The sequence below is a fragment of the Motacilla alba genome, chromosome 1 (genome assembly GCF_015832195.1).
Source record: "Motacilla alba alba isolate MOTALB_02 chromosome 1, Motacilla_alba_V1.0_pri, whole genome shotgun sequence".
NCBI classification, from domain to species: Eukaryota; Metazoa; Chordata; class Aves; order Passeriformes; family Motacillidae; genus Motacilla; species Motacilla alba.
Window position 1 is genome coordinate 54,244,893 of NC_052016.1, and position 24,527 is coordinate 54,269,419.

At 39.6% G+C, this 24,527-nt stretch overlaps 2 protein-coding genes across 5 annotated transcripts in view; one reads left to right on the top strand and one right to left on the bottom strand.

Moving 5' to 3' along the window:
* TNFRSF19 (TNF receptor superfamily member 19) overlaps window positions 1-7,398 on the top strand; it is a 58,371-nt gene extending 50,973 nt beyond the window's left edge. For all 4 annotated transcript variants that reach the window (XM_038139713.1, XM_038139723.1, XM_038139734.1 and 1 more), the window contains 3 exons: window positions 185-287; window positions 2,306-2,706; window positions 5,116-7,398. In XM_038139713.1, the coding sequence (XP_037995641.1) occupies window positions 185-287; window positions 2,306-2,699 (497 nt within the window). In that variant the 3' untranslated portion in view covers window positions 2,700-2,706; window positions 5,116-7,398. The remainder of the gene's footprint in view (window positions 1-184; window positions 288-2,305; window positions 2,707-5,115) is intronic.
* Window positions 7,399-23,734: 16,336 nt separating this feature from the next.
* The window catches only part of LOC119699262 (mitochondrial intermediate peptidase), a 66,508-nt gene continuing 65,715 nt past the window's right edge, over window positions 23,735-24,527 (bottom strand). Inside the window, exon 19 of the mRNA XM_038132511.1 lies at window positions 23,735-23,976. Coding sequence (XP_037988439.1) covers window positions 23,882-23,976 — 95 coding nt within the window. The 3' untranslated portion in view covers window positions 23,735-23,881. The remainder of the gene's footprint in view (window positions 23,977-24,527) is intronic.

The window sequence follows — 24,527 nt, forward strand, 5'->3', positions numbered from 1 at the left end:
AATAAAGATGTTTCTAAAAAAATGGTTTTACAGCAAGAAATCTCTTGCTGTAAAAACATTTCCTCAATTCGTGTATTATAATGTAACTGGCAAACTAATACTCAAGTTTGAAAAAGATCAGAGACTAACTTTATACAGAGCTTTGATAGTTTTAACACTATTAAAATTAATTTTCATTCCTCAGGACCAGTTCACTTGATTCCCTCACTGTGCTGTGATGAAACCTGTAGCATGGAGCACAGCAGTCACAGTTGTGCTTTCCACTCACAGACCACACTCAATGAAAGGTAACTTAGTTTAACAAATGTGTATTAAACATGAAGTATTTTTTTATGCAGTCAAATTAATATTTATACAGAGACAACAGCTGCTTGAAGTGGAATGAGGGATTTTGATGAGCTGTACCCATATCATCCTATGTTGTGCAAGAACAGGTTTATGGTGAAAAAATTAAGTATTACTTAGTAAATGCTGACTTGATCTGTGGGTTTCTCTGAAGAAGTGGCTTCTCTCACAAGCAGATAATGTTCGTTCTACTCTGTGGCACCTTATAGGCTTTGGCCACCCCCTCTTCTGCTAATGGTTAGCATGTTGCTGCATAAACCCATGAATTTGTGGGGATTGAGGTACGGTTCACAAGAGGCATGAGGATTTTTTTTGAAGGAACTCTTTAGGACTGCAAGATTTGAAATATCTATTATTTCTGAATTACTAGCAGGTTTTAACTTTTATTTTCTCCCAATCAGCTGAGTATAAGTAAGTAGTAGTTATTTTTACAGCAGAGCCACAAGCTAAATATATAAAATTTATGGTGTCCTTCAGAGTTTCCTGGTTACAGATTTTAATACAGGATGTATTTATTTCTTTTAGCTGGAATGATTTTCCATATAAGGTTTAAATTGGTCTTCAGCTGTTTTGTTCTTATGGCCACATGTTACTAAAAATGTAGAGGTGGCTCCTTCATAAGTATTGTTTGTGCAAGGTGACTTAGCGACCTAAGTACAAATATCTAAGTTTTCTATAACAACTTGTTTAAATACCAACAAGCCTGAGTCATCCTTGTATACCACCAAGGCTGACAAATTCAGAGTTGTGTACTTTTTGAGGAATCTTTTGGTTAAGGCTTTAAAAATAACTATAACATCCATGCTATGTGGACATCAAAGATCCAGTGGTTCCTTCCAGTAGAAATGGAGCTTGTGCCAATTTCCTTTGCCAGAATAATGGATTTCCTTCAATTGTGGTGCAATGTCCTGACTTTTGGCCTCATCTCTGAAAATGTTTTGTGTATCTATCAAAGCTATTAAAGTGTCATGTTTTGGAAATTAGTAAGACTACTTAAAAACTGTTCTAGGCATGTTAATATGGGATGAGTTTTGTCACACTGCATTTCAGACTTAATATAGCCCTTGCATTTTTCTGTAGATGATTTTTGGAATAAAACATTGGTGTAACTTCCTGGTTTTGTTAATACTTATTTATATAGTGAAAAACACTACTGGGCTTGCAACCGTGTTTGGCACATGTCGCTATTATCATGCACTTTAAATACACTTGAGGTAGATAATACTGAGTTTCCACTTATACTTTCTTCCATTTTCCAAAAAATAAAAATAATGCTTGCTCTTCTTTAACATTGTGTCCTTTACATGTAAAAGAGAATAGAAGAAAAGCTTTTCACATTTTGAAGGCTAGACTGAACAAACTGAAAATTCTAAAGTGAATACGTTTTCAGGTTTAAAGCAAACACAGTTTCAAGAAGCCTTGTTGCCTATTCCATTCTCCCAGTCTGAAGCCACTTTACTTCTTTTGCTTCCATTAGATATTTTTCTCTTTGGGGAGAAAAAAACCAAACCAAGCAACCCCCCTTCACTGTTGAAGATTCTAGGCTCTGACCAAACATCTTTGTTGCTGCTTTTTAAGCCTGTTGCAACTTGTTTTAATACTCCCCTATCCATGCACTGAGAAAAAAAAAATCCTTCTTCTTTGTGACAGTGTTTATACCTGTCTAAAACACTATAATATTTTTTGTCATATTTCTGACCCTAAACAACTCCAACTGTAGTCCATGTTTTGTGGAATTCTGGATTCACTGTCTGAAGTATTGGTCACCAGAGCTGTTGTCATTTCCTGCCAAGGAACAGACTGTATTCCTTCTCAGTAGAATTCGTTTGTACAGGATGTCTCTAGAGTATTCATATAACACTGTTAAACCTTCTTGAAATACCTATTACAAATGATCAGTAAATAAAATAATATTTTCTGGAATGCTTTGTAAAACCAAGTGCCTTTTATCCTTCTGCAGAGCTTCTGATTCTGTTGGAGAAATGATTCCTGCTTTTCTTGGTTCTCTTTCACACTCTGCCTGTGGAGACATTCCAGATGCTTGGCCTCTTATGCAAAACTCAGCTTGTTGTGACAGCATTTCTATCTGTGAATCATATTCAGAACTGGCTGGAGGATCTGCAAAATCCGGCATCCCTGAGACTGAAAATGGAGCCATTGTTGAGTTGGATAATAACCAGGAACCAAGTGAAGTACTTCTTTCAGCTAAGTCTCTTGATGGAAATGTTGCAAAGTCCTTTGAAATCTCTGAACATAGAACATGCACAGAAGTTTCATCACTTCAGAACTCGGTGACTGCTGAAGACCAGCCAAAGACAAAGTGTAATGGAACAACAAATGACTCTACGGACTGATAAAGAGGTAAAAAACATAACTACAAAGGAATGAGAATAAGTGCTCCAGGCATGTAGAGCTAGATAAATATAGAATTGTAAGAAGTTCTAGGGTTATATTTCTCCATAGGTTACACCTAGCTATTGCTGAAATAAATTAAACCTCTACAAGAGATCCAGCAGTTTCACATTTTTAAATCATTAACTAAATTTGAAAGGTGTAATTACGCAAACTGTGGTGTTGAAATATTATTCAGAATACAGGGGTAAGTCTGTACATCAGTCAGCTTTTATCAAGGATTTTTTTCATTAAATTTTAAGAGAAAAATTCAGTTTAATAGCCTTGTGACCAAACCATCGTGTGAGGCTAGCCTTTGTTTATGAGTGAGAGCAGAAGTATTGGCTTTACTTATTGCAAATAAAGCATAAAAGACGTACAAGTGTTCATTTAAAAATATTTACAAAGCCTTTCTGTGGAGTTACTGCAGTCGTACTAGAAGCACAAGAGAATCTCAACTGCCTTATAATGCTATTTATATTCCCATGTCTTCAGATAAAATGTAAGTAAGTTAGTCCATAAAATGAAACTTTATCTATTAAAGCTCAGAGAAAATGCAGGTCTGAAGTCAAAATGCAAAGAGGTGATAAACAATTGTCTCAATTATGTAACAATGGAACAGTTGCAAAAAGTCACACTGCTGCTGCTTCATCATTATATCTTTTTGAATATTAGCTGTGCTCCATATTTTTAAAATGGAATTTTCTACTTTTGGAAGTAATCTGGAGCCTCAAGTAACTAAACTGTGAAAGGATCCCAAATTATGGCCTGTGTTCTGATGGCAAGTGGGGTTGTTACTCCAGGCCTATGCAGGCGGTGGCTGGAAAGGTGAAACAGTCTCCTGTGCATGAACTCAGAGGCAGGAACACAAGAAGTTGCCACTAATATTAATAATGCACCAAACTTAATTAAGAAAATTATTCTATCTGTAATTACGAAAATTTGGAGCCATCTGCAGAAGTAAAACTCCATTCCTTTGATCCTCTTCCATTTGGTTCGCATTAACACTTTTGTATTATTCCTAAATATGAAGTAGAAAGTAATTAGTGTTTAGCAAAAACCACACATATTCTGAAAGCATATAAGTGCAGTAGTTTCTTTGTAAATCCAGCCTTAATTGTTTAGGTGACATTGTCAAGAGGAGGAAAGGGAAGGGAACTGACTGTTAAATCAAGAATGGCTTTGCCATTGACTTCAGTGGAACTTGTCACCCTGAAAATCTGCTGTGCCACTGACAACATCAGCCTCATCCAGGTGGCACATCTTTCTCTCAATGTATTATTTACAGTGTAAAGTTTTGTCTGTAACAATGCTGGGCACTACCTGCCCATGTGTCAGATAGCAGCACTGACAGTTTTATTTTTGTGTGTGCCCAATGTAATTTGGTGACAGTTGTATTCTGTAGCTGTGTGTAGGAGGGGACAGTGACATGGATACAACTTCAGATCTCAGCACTGCTAGTTCCTGACAGTTCTTGATGTTTTAAGGGAATGCATTTCTGTATTAACAAGATTCTAAAAATCAGAAATTTGTGGGTGTTTTCCCACCAAGCCATGCATCGACTTCAGAGGTATGCAATTAATATTGTTTAAGAATTTTCACAGATCAAAAGAACCACAGGATTTCAAAATATGACTACAAAAATAAGCTTTTATTTCACTATACTTGTTATAGTATATGAACTGTAAATTTTTTTATTGATTCCTGTGTGTATGGAGACAGCTTTTCTAGCATCTCAAAATCCTGTATGCTTTGATAGTTTTCTGATGTTCTCTATTACTACTGAGATTTGTGGATAATTTTGAATAATCAAGGTCTTCAGGAGGGTTAATTTTTTATTCTTTTTTTTTCCTATAATAGACCCTACTGATTAATTTTGTACAATTTTACCCCGTTCAGACTCTACAGTGCATCATTTTGTGTGCATTTTTGGCAGAGAAATTTCAGTAGTGTTCACGGGACAGGACCAGGACTAGGATTACTTGAGATGTATTTTCAGGATGAACACTGGCCAGCTGTACAACTCCAAGACAATTATTTCATCTCAGTCTATAACATTTTTTTCCCATCTGCTCCTCATCTTTCATGTCTTTTTCAAATATTTTGAGGCAAGGATGGTCTTTGTACTGCCTGAGGATGTATTACAGTCTTTCCTAGGTCACTGTATGTTTCAAAAGAATAACTCAAAATCAGAATATAGCATATTTTATATATGTACACACAAGTCTAAGCTTTTTTATGTGGGTTTTAATACAGGTTTAGGTGAATTTTACAGCAAGCAGAAGTATACCTCTACTCTTTTAGTGTTTAGTCAAATACAGAAGTGCATACAGGTTTCTTATGAATTTATGTAACCAGTCTTCTTTCACTTTGTTTTAGGGACTGGAGCTGTTTTTTTCAGCACTAAAGCTGAAAGCTTCCCCTACACTCCCCTGCTGATTCTCATCAAACATAGTTTGGTCTTCAATGTTGCATGGTTTCCAATCCAGCTGGGAAAAAATGGCATCATTTCACACCTTCTGAGCAGTTGTGTCTGAGCTGTAACAGCTGTGAAGTTAAACTTCAAGGAGCATCCTATGAGGACCCTGAAAGTGGATTTATGACCTTTCCAGTGTCTATTTCTATTTCTTCAGAGTCTCAAAATGTCTAATGGAGTGGGCTTAATAGTATATATAAATACAGCAAGAAATAAAAATACTTCAGTGTGTTTAGGGGGGGTCTCAAATATGGCTACAGGTGTCAGAAGATGTGGGACAACATGGTGCCAGTTACTCTGCCTGCAGATTTGTGCGTGCATTAGGATTTTTTTTCTGCTGGTTCCAATTTTAAATAGTATTCCTGCTATTGAAGGACGTAAAAAAATCCATTTCTGTTTATAAAAGAATCACCTATTAATAAACTGAAGCTTTTGTTATGTATTACATTATAGTCAATAAGCTAGTTTGGGGAGTTAGAGAATTAGCATGTTACAGTGTGTGTGGTTGAAGTCCCCTCCATCCAATTATTACATTTTTGGGAGGTGGCATTGTTCTGTTAAGTGTAGCTGGAGATTAGCTTAAAATTAGTTTTAGTTTAATGAAGGTCAGACATATAGATAAGGACATTGTGTTTAATTAGTAGTCTCAGTATTGGAATACAGCACTTCTTGTTATAGCATATAATTTTGAATGTTGAAATAATTGTAATCAACTGTCAAATCAAAATGTCAGACTATAGCAGGTGTGCCATGAAAGTATTTATACAGTGAGACTGTTACCAAGATTTTTTATTAATGCATTATTTTTAAGGGTCAAGCTCTGTGGTGAACTAATTCATTAATTTAGGAGTCCCTTTCGTTCAAGACCCTCTGTCCTTCTCACTGTAGTACTGCATCAAGTCAAATTTTGCACACAAAACATAAGAAGTGGTTTGCTTTATCAAATCCCTTAATATCATTTTTTTCAGCCATTTTCATCCCTAAAATAGTTTTTGCTTCTGTGGATAATGCCAGTAACCTGCACTGATTCATGACACTCAACAGGGTCACACTTGTCTGTGATGAACTCTAGCAATTATTCCTTAAAGTACCCAATGTGCCTTGACTAAAGCTAAGCAATCAGCAAAACAGATGCCAACAAATTGGCAATAAATATTACTCATCTTTCCACACATGGTTTGTGTGGCAATGGAAACATTGAGACAGTATTCAGAATCCATTATGGAAAAAGACTTTTGCTTTGAAGCACACAGAAGAAGGTTGGACCTACATAAAAATAGCTGAAAAGATTACAGGCAGCCGTGGCAGAGAGATGCTGCAACTCTTCAATTTTTCAACAGTGAGATTATTCATTTGTTCAAAAGCCATGAATAACACTTCCCAAATTCAAACCAATGTGAACAAGTTACCCAAGTGATTTTTTTGCTGTTGTTGGGTTTGGTGTTTTAAGTAGCAGATACCACCTTTTGGTCACTGATGGAATAATAAGCAGTTATACAGTACAAGTACTCAGATAAATACTTTCACATATATATTTAAATATGAGTAGTTTTGAATAATTTCTTTGTATACTTTCATACATTTAAGAAGTTACAAAACATTATTTTTCACTACATGTGCACGAAGAGATGTGTGCTTCTTTGTACATACTTTGTAAATAGAAAAAAATCCAATGTGCATTTCAGTATATGGCAATCCAGAACATATGGAGATTTAACTTTTCACTAATAACAGGTCTTGAAAAAGCAATGTTCAAAAATTTTGCCAGCATCTGCCACAGTGTAATTTCCCATTGGAATTTAAACTTTGTATAATTGTTTTTATCCAGCAGCCCTAGAAAAAGATACTCTTTTTTTTTTTTTTTAATGAGTGAAAACCTGAAAGCAAATTGGAAATTGGGAGGAAAAAAAATAAGAGAGTTTTTTTTTAGATATTTGTGTATATTTTGTAAATACTTTTTTCCTTAATTTAACCAAACTGGTCTCTTGTATATTGCCTGTGGCAAGCAATGTTGTACATGCCAATAGAAAACATCCACTATCACTGCATTTAGACTGCCCACATGTCATGTCTAGGGACTTACAGTGCTGTTTTAAATACTCCTTTAACAAATGTAAATTAAAACCTTGTATAAATTGTTTTGTAATACTTTTTCTACTTGTGAATAAAATGTTACGTGAACCAGTCTTGGTTTGTTGACCTCTAATTAATTATAGCTTTCTGTACAAATTTAGTGATGAATTCTTCTAATTCTTTTAGAATTCCATAATGGGGTAATTATATTAGGGTTATGGTAGAATTCGGTGCATCTTTGTCTTGAGATGCTTGCAGTTTAGCAGTAAATTAACATCATTCTTCAAGCAGGAGGACCCTGAAGAAGCAGTAAATTAACATCATAGTGTTAGATGTAGCAGTAAATTACCATCATAGCTTAAAACCATAGTACTTCAAAACTGTTTAAAAATTCTGCTTCTCAAGAAAGGTGGGGGGAGGGAAAGAGGTGGGGGAAAAAATTCAGATTGCTGTCTTTACAATGTCTTAGAAAAGAGAACCTGGTGCTCCACGCCACTAGGTTGTTTCAGATAAGACAGATAAGCAAATAATGAGAGGAGCTGTATTTTTGAAGCAGGATTGGAGTCATGACCCCAGTTTAAATGAATAAGAAAGGAATGGCACAGTCTGACTGGCAAGAGTAGAAGACTGAGAAGAAAGAGTAATTTGATAATTGCATAAAATTGGTCCTTATGATAAAGCCATAAGCAGTGATGGGAAATCCATATATGACTAATCCAGACAGAGATTGCAGATAACATAAAGCCAGGATGCTTGTGCTGGGGTGTGTGATTTTTGGGGGGAAAGTTTGGGGGAGACTCAAAAGCTGCTCTGTGCCTGTCTCTGGTTTAGTTGAGCAAATTTCACATTGGTTCTTCTCAGTGTAATGCTGTTATTTCTATATTCTTTGAAGTACATAATTCAGAGCTTAACTGGGGATCTCCTGCCCAGAATAGCAAGGACTCCTTATACCCCTGTGTCCATGTGCTGCTCTCTTGAGCAATCTTGCTTTCTGCTCTGACTGCCACATGCCCAACCAACCTGAGTGTCCTTGGAGTTCACCTGGAGGTCTGCAAGTCTGCACAGAGGGCACGTGGCATGTTTGGGAGGTCACTTTGTGCCAAGACAGGGATCTTCATGACTCTCAGCACTGCCAGGGTTGCAATGGAGTGCCCCTGACAAAAAGTTTTAAAAATATAATCAATAAACAGGAATTGAAAAACTATTTTTCAATAGTTTCAAATAGTTTCAAATAGTTTCAAAATAGTTTCAATAGTTTTAAAATATAAAAGATATTTACTCTATCTGGAAACAAAGCACAACTCAGAACACATGACATACATGACCTCAAAATTTGCACAGACAATTGCTCATACCAATTACTATATAAATGTCATTAACCAGGCTGCAATTTTCCATCCAAGCTTTCCAGAAGGTCTAGAAGAAAACCTACCCACCCCAAAATCTTTTCCCTGCTTGCATTCATATTCACTACATCAGTATTTCCTGCCTTTTCTACAAGGTAGACCAAGCCCTTAATCCAGTCCTCCTCATCCTACCAGGAGTTTGAGATCACATGGCTTTTCCCTTTGTTGTGGGCTCTTTGAGGGCCTTTGGTTTGCATTCCTATGAAGTCCCTCCAAGCAACAACCTCCATGCATTAAATTAATCCTCTCACTGTCTTTGGTGATGGAGGTTTAGATCACTACCTGCAGCACATTCCAGCACAGACACTGCTGCTTTGTTTTGCCCTTTTCAAAAAGAGGGATTGAAGGAGGGTGCAGTGTTTTATCAGGCATGGAGCAAGCTGAGGCTGGGCACTGCAGAGCAGAGCCACACAATGCACACTTTGTGCTGGCAGGGTGCAATTTAATCCATATTTAGTTTTGGCCTGAGTGCTGGTAAAACCCACTTGCTCTTCACATAGCAGCACATGAGCCATTTCGATTATGTTTGATAAGGTGGTGCTTTCAATAGGATAAAAATAATTGTGGGTGGATTTGCTGGGGAGCCTGCTGGTTTCCACAACAGCAGTGAATGATGGGATTAGAGGAAATGGTTTCTAATAGCCAAATGACAGAGAGGGTGGCAGACTGGGGGCACACAGAGGCTTCTACACAGCACCACAACTTCAACAGCAGGGTCAGCCGAGGAGGACTGAGGGTGTTTTCCCATCATTTGATTTTCTAAATCCTTATCACAGTTGGATTTTTTTTTTTCCTTTTAGTTTATCTGACAAAAGGAGATTTGGCTTACTCAAAAGGTTATAAATGACATTTTTCTAAAGCATTGGTGGAAAAGCAGACAAAAAAGAGAAAGCAGCTTTTAGAAAGTGCTTCCTCTGAGCCTCAGTCCTTGTGGAGTTTTCCATTTCTTTTGCCCAGGTTTCAGTCTCAGTTTATGGATGGCTAATTCTCATGCTATTTAGCATGCAAAAATTCCCTTAAGTATAGCAGCTAATATATCAAAATCTGATTGTAACCAACAGTTTAAGGGAGAGCACCGATTTACAGCTTAGAAAAAATATTAAACCATTGGAATTCCAGAGATCATTTTGATTTGCCCCAGATCTGTATCACACAGTTAATTGGAATGTACAATAAACATATATAAATTCAGAATATGTACAAATTAATGAACTTGTCACCTTGCAATGTCCTGAGGCAGGGCATTGTCCAGATCAGTTAGTAATTTTATTCCTAAATCCTTAAACTTGAGGAAATTACAGAACACTGTGGACCACCTCAGGGGAGGCCTGTACATCCATCACCCAAGCACTTATTCTGCATGTGGCAGAGATTACAAAATGAACTGAGAACATTAAAAAAAATACTAAAGGTGTGTTTCAGTTTTTTAAAATGCCTTTCAGCCCAGGCATCCAGTCACTGTAGACATTTCACAGGCCAATATGGGAGCCTTATAAGGGAAAAGTTGCACACAATGGGTGTTCTACAGACCAATATTGAACAGGATGGCAGCAGCAGAGGTTATTTGTCATTAAAATAAGAATAAGGAAAGGATATCTGGCTTTTAGTGCACAAAAAAAAAAATTTAAAAAAAAAAAAAGTGAAAAGGGGCCATTACATTGCAAAACATATTTTAAAAGCCAAAGTAAAGCACTAGTCCACAGCCACCTTACTTCTCTAATTTCATGTTCACCTAAACACACATAAACTCTGTAGCAGCCCAAAGCAAAATAAGGCAGATCTGGAATTAGCAGAGTAACAGCATTTACCATGCCAGTTTGGTCCATACCTTGCAAATGTGCTTTCTTGCATGTTGATCTTGATTCCAGCAACATCTGGTAGCTGAATTTAACCTGAAGAAATTCAGCAGCAAGTATCAGCATGGCCATTTTTTGTCTCTCTGTTGCAAGAGAAAAAAGAAAGTTTTTGACCGACCTGGTGCTGGTTTATGTTGCTAGATACAACAGCAGTTGTGTTTCCTTATCAGAGTTTCAGCTTTATTAAACCTTTTCCCTAAGGATGTTCAACAATTAAAGCTAAGGGGACACAGCACCAGTGCAAGAGTGAGAATATCTTTCTGACTGTAATATTAAAACAGACCCATAATATTCCAGCAAATAACACTTGCATTTTGTCAAAATTCATCACACTTTTTTGATATTTTGGGACTACAAAAAGACAAAAATCCTTGATGGAAAAATTTATACACTTTGACAAAATGCTTTGAAAATTTATATAAGGAAGCTTTCCCTGGGAAGGTTTGTGCAGCTACTCTCCATGTTAAACCCTCAGTCTAATGAAATCCTCAATTTAAATATATCTTTGAATATACTTTAGACCTTGAGGATCTGTTGCTTACTCAGGGAGGACCAATCAATTTTTTGTGGGCAAGAACTACCTCAAAGTTATCTTCATACACTCTTTTTAAACTGACAGACCAGATGGACTCAGGCAGAAGAGACTCTAAATCCTTTAGGTGATAAAATGCCTATTGTATTGATGGGTTAATAGAAGCAAGCCCTGTGGGTTCAGCCTTCTCATTAATACAATGAGAGAAGCTGTGGGATCTGCAGGGAGGAGCTGAAGAATGCCATAAATTACATCTCCTGTGGCTTTCAACAACAAATAGACAGCGCTGGAGTTGACTCAAGGTGTTGGCAAGTGTTGTAGAAGCGATTCCTGAAAAATATCTGAGTGCCAGATGATGTTTCCTAATACACAGAGTGTCACTAAGGAGGGCTTGTGGCTTTTATGGCCCAGATGCTTTCTTTTCCTACAGAAATCTTTTAGTTGCCCTTCTGCAGCGAGGGGACTCTGGGCAGTGGGGGAAGCTGGAACAGCTGCAGGAGGCAGGGGAGAACAGGGGGCAGTGCTGGCATTTCCAGCACATGGCAGCTTCCTGCAGCTGATTTCCTTCTGCAAGGCTAGGGAGGCAGACATAAGCTGTTAAAGTGCTTGGAAGCCCCAAAATCCCCAAAGATGCAATATTGCACCTTCTGCAGATGTATCAGTGTTGTAACTGCAGCAGCTGGGTGAGGTAAGCAAAAAGCAATGATTATCATCTGTTAGCTGAGGGGGTGAACCAAAAACAACAAAAAGTTTTGGACTCAAGGCTTCCTTGGATCTGCTTTCTGATGTTTGCTTTTCATCCAGTCCAGGGTCTACAGCTGCTGCAGCTCCTCTGAGGACACCCCTGTGGTTCTACCTGGTCTCAGGGAAGAGAAGTTGAGAAGCTGGCTTTCAGTTCGGCCTTGTCACACTCCATGCTGCCAGAGCTGGAGGGTTTAAATGCCTGACAATCTCTGTTCTTTTCCTAATTGCCTCAGGTTTTGGACAAAACAATAAAAAGAGTGGATTCAGATTTTGCTTAACTTGCATTACATTTTCTCATGGGAAAAAAAAGGGAGGCAATCCTAATGCCAACCAGAATCCTAATGGCCCTGGAATCAGCTACTGCTTCATGCTCTTACTGCTGCTCTGTCCTCTGGCCCGGTAACCAGGCCAGGAAAAAAAACAAAAAACCCACATCTTTGACCAGATCAACCCCAACCCACACCAACAGCCCATTCTTTAAAAGTCTGCTATTGAACCACTGCCTATGGGTAGTTCAAACAAAAGAAAACAAAAAGGGGCGGGGGGAAAAGAAACAGGAGAAAAAAAATTACATAAAAGTTGTACTGGAGAATCATTCAGCAAAATTCCCACTTGTGTATTAAAAGCCTAGCTAAATAACCCTGGGCTGCATGGGAAAACAAGTAGGAAAGAAAACTCTTCTATTCTCTAGAATTACCCTGCTCCTCAAGCATACCAGGCATTTTATCTTCTTAGTCTTCATAAAATATCCATTTTATGAAGAAGACATGCTGCCTTTACCCCTTTTTCTTGGCACAGGAGGATTTGTCCTCCCCATCCCCTGCACCGTGTCAGAAATAGTAACACAGTGAAGACTCTTTCTACTCAGGAAAGGAATGTCTCTCTTATCCCCTCTGCTCCTGTTTTATGGCTCTTTCCTACCCGTCTGCCTTATTTATCACTGCTGCAATTGTCAGGTACTTGTTTGCCTGCTTTCCTCCAGGTCTGCATTTCCCATTCTCCTCAACTGCCTGGTCTGATCTCCCCTTGCCTCTGAAAAACAGAATTGGGGGTTTAAATTCATTACTTTGGAAGATGTAACACATGCACAAGGTAAAGCTTGCTTTTAGAAAGGCAGAGAGCTCAAATTCAAAGGCAATCTACCCAGGGATTTATGTGGTTGGATTCCTATCTGTGGACAGCTGCTTCTGAAATGGAAGAAAATGGTAAAGTGCTTAAAATGGTGATTTTTTAAAGTGCATGCCCCAGTCGGGATTTTTCTGCAAGAACCCTCCATGAAAACTAGAGACAAGAGCTGGTCACAGCAGCGAGACAGAGCTATCCATGACAGTATGTAAAAATTGCTGATTAACAGGACTTAGGCTCAAGGGCTGCAAAATAATTATCTGTAGAAAAGATTAGACAGGTCAGTCAGGAAGTGTAATGGTTGAAACTGATTGGAAACACAAAGCTGTCCTCTTTTTTTGGTGTGGAACATTCACTTTCTCTTCCCTGAGATAATCTTACCACGAAATACTATAGCAAAACAAATAATCCTTCATATCAGATCTACTTTGCACACCTGGTATTCGACTCAATTTCCTAAATGGGTGAGTCAAAGCAGGTTGGGTTGGGCTGGCCTGTTAGCTGAGACACAGCAGGGCATTCCCTCCTGTGCTCTTACGCTGGTGGAAAACAGCACCAAAGAGCAAAGAAGTTACAGCAGAAAGGATGACACAGTTAAATTGGTCTCCTACTTAGAACTGCTAATTATAAATAAACCCAAAGTTATAATGGTTATAAGTTATTGGGTTATACTCAGTTAAACAGAAATTATTTTAACACTCATGTTTTACAACACTTCAAAAACTTAAGAACAGCCAGATGGAAGAAGTGGAAGAAAGAATCCAAGCTAATTTTGGCCAAAACAGGCAAGAGTCCTCACAGGCACTGGGAGGGGATGCCTGGGTAGGGAAACACCCACTGCCTGCAGGCTCGCTGGCAGCCCCCCACTCCCACCTCACACCCTCATCTCTTCACCTCCCCAGCTATTGCTGGTGAACAGGCTCAGTGTAAATGATAGAATTATATATTTTTATATTATGCCGTTACAATCTTTACACTTCTACAGGAAAGAAAACTAGAGGGCCCTAAAATGGGGGCTTTCAAGAGCCCCTTCAGCTGCTAATCAGGGCTGGGCTCTGGCTGCTCCAGTCCCTCTGCAGCTCCTCAGCTGCCCCCAGTGAAGGCAGAAGCGATGCCGTGGCCGTGGCTCACAGCAACTCCTCTGTCCGTCCCTGCAGCAGGAGCAATCCTGAGTTATCGTGGCATCTGCCACTCCCTGTGCTTTTGCAAAGTGTTTTGTTGTTGTTTGCTCAAAGTCTTCCAGCGGGTGAATGGTTTTTACACAGGAAATATGTACAGCACTGCAATGTCCTGCCGTGCTGTGATATGTGGCCACAAAGGAGCGTTTGCACTTGGCCTGCTTGTCTCCAACTCTTTATTAGGTGATGGAGTGGGAAACTGCAAACTGGGTCAATGAGTGAGCCTTGTTATTAGCACTACTCATGGACCTCCAGCAGCTGAAGCATGTACTTCTGTCTGCAATTAATCCATCAGTTTGTGGTGTGTGGAAGCCCAGATTCAGGACTGTCTGAAAATGTTGCCACTACGATGTGTAAGTTCTTCCGGTGTTCCTCTGGGTGGGGATTTTTTGCTCCTCTTTTGCTTTAATTAAACAAAAATGAAGTCTCAGGCTGACCTGGACAAGGAGGGGGATTCCAAATACCACAGAGAGCAGGCGTAGCTGGCAGCCAACTCAGTGCAGCACTGAGGAGTAGAAGCCATGGGAAAATGAAACATACTCATCAGCAGTGTCAAAAGGGAAGAAATGCAAGATGGAAAGTAGGCTGGTGAAAACAGATCCTAGAAAAGAGTAAAATTTGTATCATGCCATCTGGGATTGTATGAAGACATTGACAGTGGACTCTCTCTCTATGAAGGCTTCTGAAAGCAGTTTTTAAGTAAGCCTGAGTAAGTTATTCAGGTGATTTACAGGTTTCCAGTCAAAATAAAAAATCTCAACATTTTCTTGGCAGGGCTCAGCAAGGTTTAATTCCCTCTTTAGAGCTTTGTGGATTCCTTTTTGAATGAGCACAGCTGTGCCGTACACATTTCAGTTCAAACCAACCCATAAGAACATGCTTCCCAACCTCTGAGTTCAGCAAGGCAGCTGAGGATGTGACCCGAGTGTGCCTGCAGCAGCTTCACCAGGACCATTACGGCTCCCTTGGGACCAGCTTGCTGTAATGGCCCTTCAATTACCTCCTCCTTTGCTAGCTGATCCCACCTCACTGGTCTGAGTGTGGAACTCAGACCTGGAACTGTAATTTAAATACTGTAAACTTCCAGCTGAGCCAACCAACAACTATTGCAACTTCAGCATCCCTTTTCTGGGAGAGACAGAAGAGGCATGCTGGACTCAGGCCAGCAGGAAAAGCCACTGAAGGCACACTCTTGGGACATTGACATTGTGGCTGTGGCACTGAGCAGCAAGAGCAGGTCCAGTCTCCACAAATTAGAAAATCCACCAATTATCAACAGCTTCATCTCCTCAGTGTCACCAGTGCCCAGATTTCTGGGGACATCTTCCAGTCCCTGCAGCAGAGATGGCAATTCAGCAGCCTCACTGATAATGATCCTGAAAGTGGAGTGAGATGTGAGGCTGCTGGCGAACACCCCAGTGCTCCTGAAGAGTAAGAAAATACCAGTTTGGCTGCCACGGGCCCTGACAAGGGATGCTACGAGCCCCAGGTGACCTCTGGGCATATCAACACCTACTCTTTTCTAACCATGTCATACTGAATTCAGTGCTTCCTTCCACTTTGAGCTGGTTTATTCACATTTAAATTGCTTAGAGCAGTAATAATGAAGAGAGAAGTTACAGACACCCTGCCAGACACTTGCTTGCCTTTCTGTTAGTGTTCTGTTTGTATTATGTTTTTTTATACAAATAGCAGTGTCCAGGAGGCTGTAGTATTTATAGTATAGTAATAGGAAAAAGGCAAATAAAAGGTAGGAGAATGAGTTGGCTGCAGAGACAGAGTTTGTCTCTCCCAGGACCAGCTTTGCAGGGCTGGAGAGCAACACCCTGAGTCCAGATGAAATTTCTCTGTAGGGTAAGTCAGTATAAACAGGGTAAATTTATCTGGAGGATTTACTCAGGTTTGATTTCAGGTCAGTGGAGGGTGGTAAGGAGCAGTAGCAGTACAAATGGAAAGACCCAAAACTGGCTTTGATAATCTGGCATAACAAGGAATTTTCTCCATTATGCAGAAAACAAAGCTTTTCATCTACCCCATCATTTTCCCCAACATTCAGGGGGAAATAGAATAGAACTATAGGATATCAGCCAAGCCACTGACTCAAACTTCCTATTTCTCCTATTTCCATGTTCATCCTGTGACTGAGGTTCCAGGTCTTGATAAATAAACTGTCCAAGAGCTCTCTTTTAACAAAGCCTCTCAACAATCACAGAAGCCCCCTGCTGACTTTGGCCCTTAAACACTGTTTCAGAGGTCCAGAGCTAATGCAGCATTCACACCCATGTCCTTTAGTTGACTGAGAGCACTGATGGATTTTCTGCCTAGAGCTGGAGCACCAGAGGGACCTTTGGGTGAGCTGAGGGTCACCTTCCCCAGTCCTGATGTTGATAAGAGGTGCACAGCCTCTCTGCTCCAGGCTAAAACCCCAGGTGAAGAATGGAAAAGGAAGAGCAAAGCTCAAGGCTCCTGTTTGCTCCAGCAAGTCCTGCACTCCTGAAGTGACCTTTTCCATAGGGTGTGGTGATTGGGATCTGCAGTGGTCTCAGCTGGAACAAAGGCTCCTGACAGAGGAGTTCTAAAAAGGGGGGGTTGCAGCTTTTACTGACCCACTTTAATTCGCAAAACTCTTTTTTTTTCAAATAGGGAGAAAAAGCTGGATTTGCAAGATGGGATGAGAAACAAACATGAATCAGGGAAGAAGAAAAAAATACAGGCTATAGCCAGAGAGGCAAAGGTGCCAGCCCAGCTGACAGACACCTCTGAGAGACCGAGGGAAAGGCATGGGAAATGGGATAGCTCACAATGGAAGAAACTGAATGTCAAATTAGCTGTTTCCCTGTAGTCAGCCAGCCTACATCAGTTCTTCATGTACATTTGAGACTGTCAGAAACCAACAAAACAAAACAAAAAAAGCGCTGATTTTCTTGGAAAACAGAGTTTACAAACTGAACAGACTATTAAAACCACTTTGTCTTGGGAATTTGGCTTAAACACCAGATTAAATCAAAGATAGCTAATTTGATTAAGTAGAACAAGTTATCTAAATCCCCACTTAGGGAAAACACCGCCAGCAATTCAGCACTGTTTTGCAAAATGCCTTCAATGTTAAATAGTTTCAACGAGAGCAATACCTATAGACACACGAGGGACACATTTGCTGGGCAGGCTTCAGGGCAAGACAACAAATTAAACTTACAGGAGATAAGAAGAACATTTGCCACAATGGTGAGGAACCAGGTGTGATGAGAACTTACCTTGTCACGGTCAGCTGAGGTTACAGACCCGACTAGCACTGCCTCTTTCTTGCAATGGCACCTCCAGTTCTTGGGGAATTCCTTCCCCAACCTCCCTGTGACAGCACAGGGAGAAAAGGCACTACATTTGTGCAAATGTTAAGAGACAATGAACTGTCACTTCAACTCTCATTTGTAATGAGCAGGATTTACTCTGGCTAACATGAATCATTTTGATAACATATATAATTAGTTTTATAGAAATTTTAGTATGTTATAAAAGCTGCTCTATCACTTGTGTTCCCCCAGGGCTCTCTTATAAAATGATTTTGTTACAACTGTATTCTCCTTGGAAGTGAATTGCAGACAACTGAGCACATTTGTATGTCAGAGGCATTGTAAGCCAAGGCATCCAAGGCCATTTTAATGCCTTTTTCATTTCTAACAGCCACGTGAAGAAGTGCAGGCATTTGTGGGCTCCAGCCCCATCGGTTGCCCGAAGCCAAAGACACCCTCTGCTTCCAGGCTGTCGCTCAGCCACCTCCACACAGCCCCTGGCTGCCCACAGCAGATGCTGCAGATCAGCAGCCCGGGAGCTGGGATGCTGTCAAATGACCTTGGGGGAAAACACTCAACATAAATAATGCAAGTCTTTAATAACTTCATCTGAGCTACAAAAGGTATGTTGGAAGAGGATTTGTCTCTGTGCAGGGAGCTGCAAGGTGAGTTAACTGGATTGCATCTTTGTGAGGAAGAAAAGTGGGCCTGGTAGGAGAGTGCACTAAGTGAAACCAGCAAGCCCTTCTGATCTTATGCATGTTTTTTATTTCATATGTATTTTAAATACTGAATGTAGGCTATGATTGAGCCTTGTGGCTACTTCTGAAGAGCACCATTAATAAACAGACTATTTTTAACAACTGCCCTGCTAATCTGCTGTGAGTATGCCAGAGGAGCTTGATGAGGGTTAAGGGCTGCTGCTGCAAACATCAGCCAAACACCTTCAAACACCTACCTGATAAATTATTCATGAGGAGCCTGCAGTGTATTGAGAGCTGCTGTCCTGTGGCCTGTAACCTAAAGGGGCTTATCCACCCTGACTTGGCCCAGCTTGGCAACGCTTCAGCTTCTTAGTGGGTCATATTCAGGGCATTTCCCCAAGGCCCAGCTTTCCCACAGCACAGGGAAGGCAGATGAGAAATGCTGTTAGAGCATGATACAAACTGCAGGCTGAATGGGCACCAGCAGCAGCTGCAGCTGTGGACAGGGTAGGAAGAACCTGCTGCCATTTTGCTTTTCCTCTGACACGATCACAACCCCCGGGTCAGTCACAGCCCAAAGTATCCCTCGCCTCCTCCTACCCTCTAGGTCCTGTCCTAGTGCAGCTGTAAGAGCAGGTGGAGATGGGGGCGTTTGGAGGTGCATAAGGAGTGAAGTGAAAGGGTCATAAGGAATCAGAGGTACAACAACCAAAAGGCATTTCAGAGAATCCAAGATATCCTGAAGATTAATTAAGAGCATCTTCTGTGTCTATTTTAGTATTGTACTACGTGATGCTGTCAATGATGCATTAACTCAGTCATGTATGACAGTCAGCAAAAGCAAACAATGGTGGCATTTGATAATTGAAAAATTGTAACATTAAAAAAAAAAAAAGTCCAGTACTTTGAGGTATTCTGGACAGAAATCAGAGTTCCTGACATTTTTATTCCAGCCATCTGTGCTCTCTCTCTCTAGTTACTGGAGCAAGAAAAGGCACATAAAAGAGCTGGTTCAACCTCATCCTTAGACTGGTAGGATATATTCCATTTTGAAGACGTCTGTTTCTTCTCATAAAGAGTGAATGCAGCCAGAATGGCAAGATTTAGCCACTTATAAGCTGCCTTAAAAACTACTGGCTCTTTGGCAACTGCTGGCAAGAGGCATCCCACTCCCTTCCCTCTGTGCTTTTAAATCTACACAGCAGCAGAGCACCAACCAGTCACCCTGTCAGATCTGTATTGCCACTTTGCTTCTGGTTTAAGTAGTTTGTCCCCAAGAGATTTTTTTGGATACTTCCTCCAAACAAGAAGTCGTAATGATTTCCTACACCCGTGCAGCTCCACATGCCAGCTGTTGAGGAGCAGCCGCAGAGGACTTGAAAATAAACAAATCTCAGCCCGGGGAAGATCAGAAGGGCCGACAGACAGCCCTACTGGTGCTGATTTATACTTCCTTATCTTTTATCTCCTTCCCTCTCCTCCCCGAGCACACTAGCTGTTCTCCCACGGTCCTTCTCCCAGGGAAATCTGCGTGCTTGCCTTCTGCTATCGTGCATCTTCAATTCTTAAGTTCTTTCACTCTTGAATTCTTTCTAATTTTAATGTAATACTCCCCTTTTGGTACACTGCGAACCTGCTGGGGCAAAGCGCCAATCTGAACTTGTTCCCAAGAGCACACAAATAAATCCCTGGCTCTGGGAACACAAAATCTCCAATACTTTGCCCAGAAGCAATCTGAAATAGCAGACACACAGTGCCTCCCACTTCACAGCAAGCAGAGGAGGTGCTTTGGCTGGCACTGCTTTTCCAGCTCTCCACAGAAGGGGAAGCTGCCAGCAGGACAGTTATCCAGCAAGCACAGACTTGCTACCCTTGTGGAAAAACCTCCTTCTAAAGACACTCTCCTCACTCACAGCTTGTTGGACCACAAAAGGTGGATCTTCCCTGCTGTAACTGAGGCTACATGGCTTCTCTGAATTCATCTGAATTTGGGCAGGTTTTTCAGAAAACAATCCAGTTCTGATGTACATTTCTGGGGCTGATCAGTCAACCCCAGCTCTTCTCTTTATGTTGTCCCTGCTGTCAACATATAAACTAGAAATCAGGCATAACTTTGCCTAATTTCAGCTACCAGCTCTTGTTAAGCACTTGTTTTCAGATCAATGTCCAATCTTTTGAATTTATGCTTCTGTATCATCATTACATTAATCTTCTGATAGACTAAGATGTATATTTTTTAAGCCATCAATATTGCTGTTACAATAATCTCTTCTCTACATTTCCATCTTAGTGTCATCTATAATAGTAGTCTCTTACTTTGATATAAATTCATTTTTTATTTTTTGCACAATGATTTAGATTCTGACTCGCTGTACAAGCAGCTATTTAACATCTGCAGAAAAGCTTTTATCAGCATATGATATGAATTCTTCCATCTGGCATTCCAGTGAACACAAAACAGAAACATTTTTGAACACCTCTGCCTTTTCTGTTACTGGCAGCGCTGTAATTTCCATTTCAGACTCACTGCTGTGCAAAGAAAGCCCTATTTTCTTTGCCCAAGCTTTTAACTCAGAGGGTTTTTTTGCTTCTATATCAACCCATTACCATGCCTGGTTTCTAATCTATATTAAATTCTTCCCTGTCTGATTTCCCTTCTCTTCCCTGCTTTCTTAACTGCTGCCTTTTCCTCCTGTTATCTTTTTTGAGGTTTAGAGAACTTCATCCAGCACCAGCTGTATTTATGTCACCTGAAAGTAATTATTACACAATATTTCAGTCTATCTTAAGTGAATCAGAAAAATAATCACATCAAACATTAAAAAAATGAAAGCAGCAAAGTTCACACCTCAGACTTTCAAATGTAATCCACCTGTGCTTTTCTGATGTGTTATAATTATGTGTTATTATTTCAGGATTGCATAAGGGTATAATTTCTTCTGAAGATGTTCACTACTTATTTTCCATAGCAGCCAAAATCCAAAACATTGTAAAATTTCAGATTAAAAGCATGATGCTGAGTTACAGTGTTATAAACCAAACTTTTGGATAGCTGGTTCAGCAGCTCCAGTGGGAAAGCATGGAATGCTGGAAAAGGATTACAGTGGTTTTTACATTTATGAAGAGTTACACTGCTGGTCACAAGAGAGGTCTCATGTTACTGAGAGTACACATTATTTGCTGGAAAATAAAAGTCTCTTGAAAAGCAAAAAAAAAAAAAAAAAAAAAAAAAGAAAAGGAAAAAGCATCAGACATTTGAACAGCTGGAAGCATTTTTAGAAACTATCAAAAAAAGAGAAAAAATTTAGAATAATATTTCCCCTTCTGTAGTAAGCCTCGTTGTGGTGGTATATAATATGTTCCCTGGAGGCTTAATCATGTCTACTGTTCAATCCTCAAAGGTTATTTCATTTAAAAAAAAAATCGGTGGAGTCAACAGAGTTTCTTCATAAAAGAACCTGAAACTGTCATTCTGAGATGTATTTATTCTTCTACCAGCTCTCATCTTTGTCAGATATCTCATGAGTTATAAATCTGAGCAATATACTGCAATCCACCACTCTCTGGCAAAAGGCAAGATTTTCTTCCTTTCTTTGCTGACATCTGATTTCGTATTAGGAAGATATTGTTTGATAAAACCTTGAAAAGACTGTTGTTTGCAGAAGTATCAAATGAGATGGTGAATTAACGAAGTAATAGCAGCCATGAACATAAAGCAATGTGACTACTACATATAGTTTGAAGAGGTATCTGTACACTAAATCCAATATCGCTTGAATTTCTTTCAAATTAAAATGTAGGGGCAATCTCTTAATTGTAAATGTTCTGCTTATTCCGCCAATTATGATGCTTTATTTTCTTTACCGCACTGCTTCCAGAGCCGTGTCAGCACGAGGATTTCCGTTTGCTCAGTTCTTTTTGTCACAATGAATCTTTCAACGTGTGCCAGCTCCAGATAAACATAATCGCTAGTTTGTTCCAGTACAAAACCCAGGCAACAAACAATGAGAGGCTCCCTTAGCAACACCCTTGAATTCCCTTTGAAATACACTTCCATTAAATACCCCACTATGGGCTGTTAAATTTACATTCATCAGCTTTTGTATACTTTACAGACTCTCCCATCTTCACAATGTGGTTCTCCTCACACCTAAACTGACACTTACGTTGTGAGTTTTTTAATGACTTTACTTACAGCAAAATGGCCACCTAGTTTGCTAAGCAAAACCATTCATTCTTTCCTCTCGGGGACCAACTGCAGCCACTCAGTGGTGTCAGGCAGTGGCACAAGAAATAAGCCTAGTTTTGGTACAAGTCTGAAAATGCACCCACTGTAGTTTAACCAATGCATCTAAAAATGTCTAAACCCAGCTCTACCAGAATGACAGTGCTACTCACACAAGGCAACTTCCACCTTGCAAAAACAGGCAGTGAAAAAATTGGGCAAAATACCAAAAAATACCCTTTTGCACAGATTTTGCTAAAAAGAGGGCAAATCATCCAATCAGCTCTCACTCTTATTTAACCCTTCTCAAACACTCACTTTTTCTGGCTGAGTTCTTTTAACCTTTACCTGCTTCTCTCTCAGTTATTTGCCCTCATCTCTCAGCTTTGGTTTACTTCCTCTCTTGCTTCTTTCACTGCATTTCCACTGAGCAGGACACTTACATTATGTTTCATAACAACCTACAGAGGACCTCTAAACAAGGCCAGTCCTACAGCAAAAAACACCAGTTTTTTTGGTGGGTTTTTTTTGGTGTTCTGGTTGGGGTTTTTTTTGTTTGTGTTTTTGGGTTTTTTATTTTTGTTTGTTTGGTTGATTTTGGTTGGTTTTTTTTTCCCCAAAACACCCTCAAATACCATTTCATAATTTACTTAGAGGGAAAAAGAAAAACCCACTGATAACATTCCCTTTGTTCATCATCCACTATATCATATGCAACCGTACCAAACTGCTCCAGTCTATCCTGAAGAAACACTTTTGTTCTGAATTATTTTGTTTCCCCTCCAAAACCCACCCTCTTGTACTTTAAACAATTCTTGTACTTTAAACTCGTCCACTCATCATAAAAAGGAAACTCCATGTGAACAAACATGCAGGGACCAGATCATCTGTAGGGTACCTATTTTACTCCTTTGTCTCTCTTATGTGTTGCAACATATCTCTTTGCTTCTCACCTAAACTTTCCTTTACACACCAGTAGGACACATATTTACTTCTTCCATCTTTCTCTTCCTTATCTCAAATACAACTCCTAGTTTCTTTCTTTCCAATTTTCCCTTTGTTTCAAACACAGTTTGCTGTTCCCTGATGCAGGACTCCTACAAAATATGGTTAAACAAAGTTAAAGAAAATCCATGACCACATGAGAAAGACTTGTGTGAGCAGAGGGCCATAACATCAAGAGGTAAACCCTAATAGTGAATCAATGCATGCACCAAAAGACCTTTCAAATCCCTCCAGTCACTCTGAACATGAGTTCAATTCCCATTTACTCTCTTCCAACAAGATCAAATTTTCTAACAGACCATGCTAGAGGATTTGTTCTCCTAAATTCCACGCTTAAACTCCTATGCAATGGAAAACAGCCATTTCATTAATGAAACCAAGTGATCCAATGAAAGTATTTATTACCGTTCCACCAACATGAACAGTCAAACTCTAAAAGTGTTCACCAAAAAGCAAAACCAGTCACAACAATGTTTTATCCACAATTATGAAGATATAAGCGATCTTCCGTAAAAGAATTCAGTTCTGTTGTTAAGAGTCCATGATAAATGTTTCAAAGTCATGGTCTAAGTCTGAAACAAGGGCATCCACAAAATCTTCAACTGAAGGGGATTTCTGCAGCATACCTACAAAAAAACAAGACAAAACACTCTTCATCAGGATGCTGTGACCTGGACAGTTTCATCAGTGATAGCACTTACTGCTAACTAACTTTGAATGTTGCTATACAACAGAAACAGCTATCAGATTTCTTTGTCAAGAAAAAAGTGCAATTATAGTGTAGAGGGATTATTTAATTTCTTCAAGATACCTGTTATACATTTTCACAGAATTGACAGGTTTCAAGGCTGGCAACTGATTTTTGTCATTAAGATCTATATAAGCAGGGAATTATATCTGTTTTAAAGCAATGTAACCACAGACCCAGTCATTCCTAAATGACTGAAACAAATTAGTGATTGAGCAGGTATATAAATCCTTATCTGCTAAGTCTCAGTTCTGACCAAGCCAGAAAAAAATGTATTTTCTCAAAGCATTACACACACCTTAGAACCATTTAATTTAGCATTTAAAATACAGCTATAGCTGAAATTTTTGACAAGGCACAAAACATAAACAAAAGCATTTTCAATATACTGCAGTTTGAGTTTAGCTTTTTTACAGTACTAGGACTTAC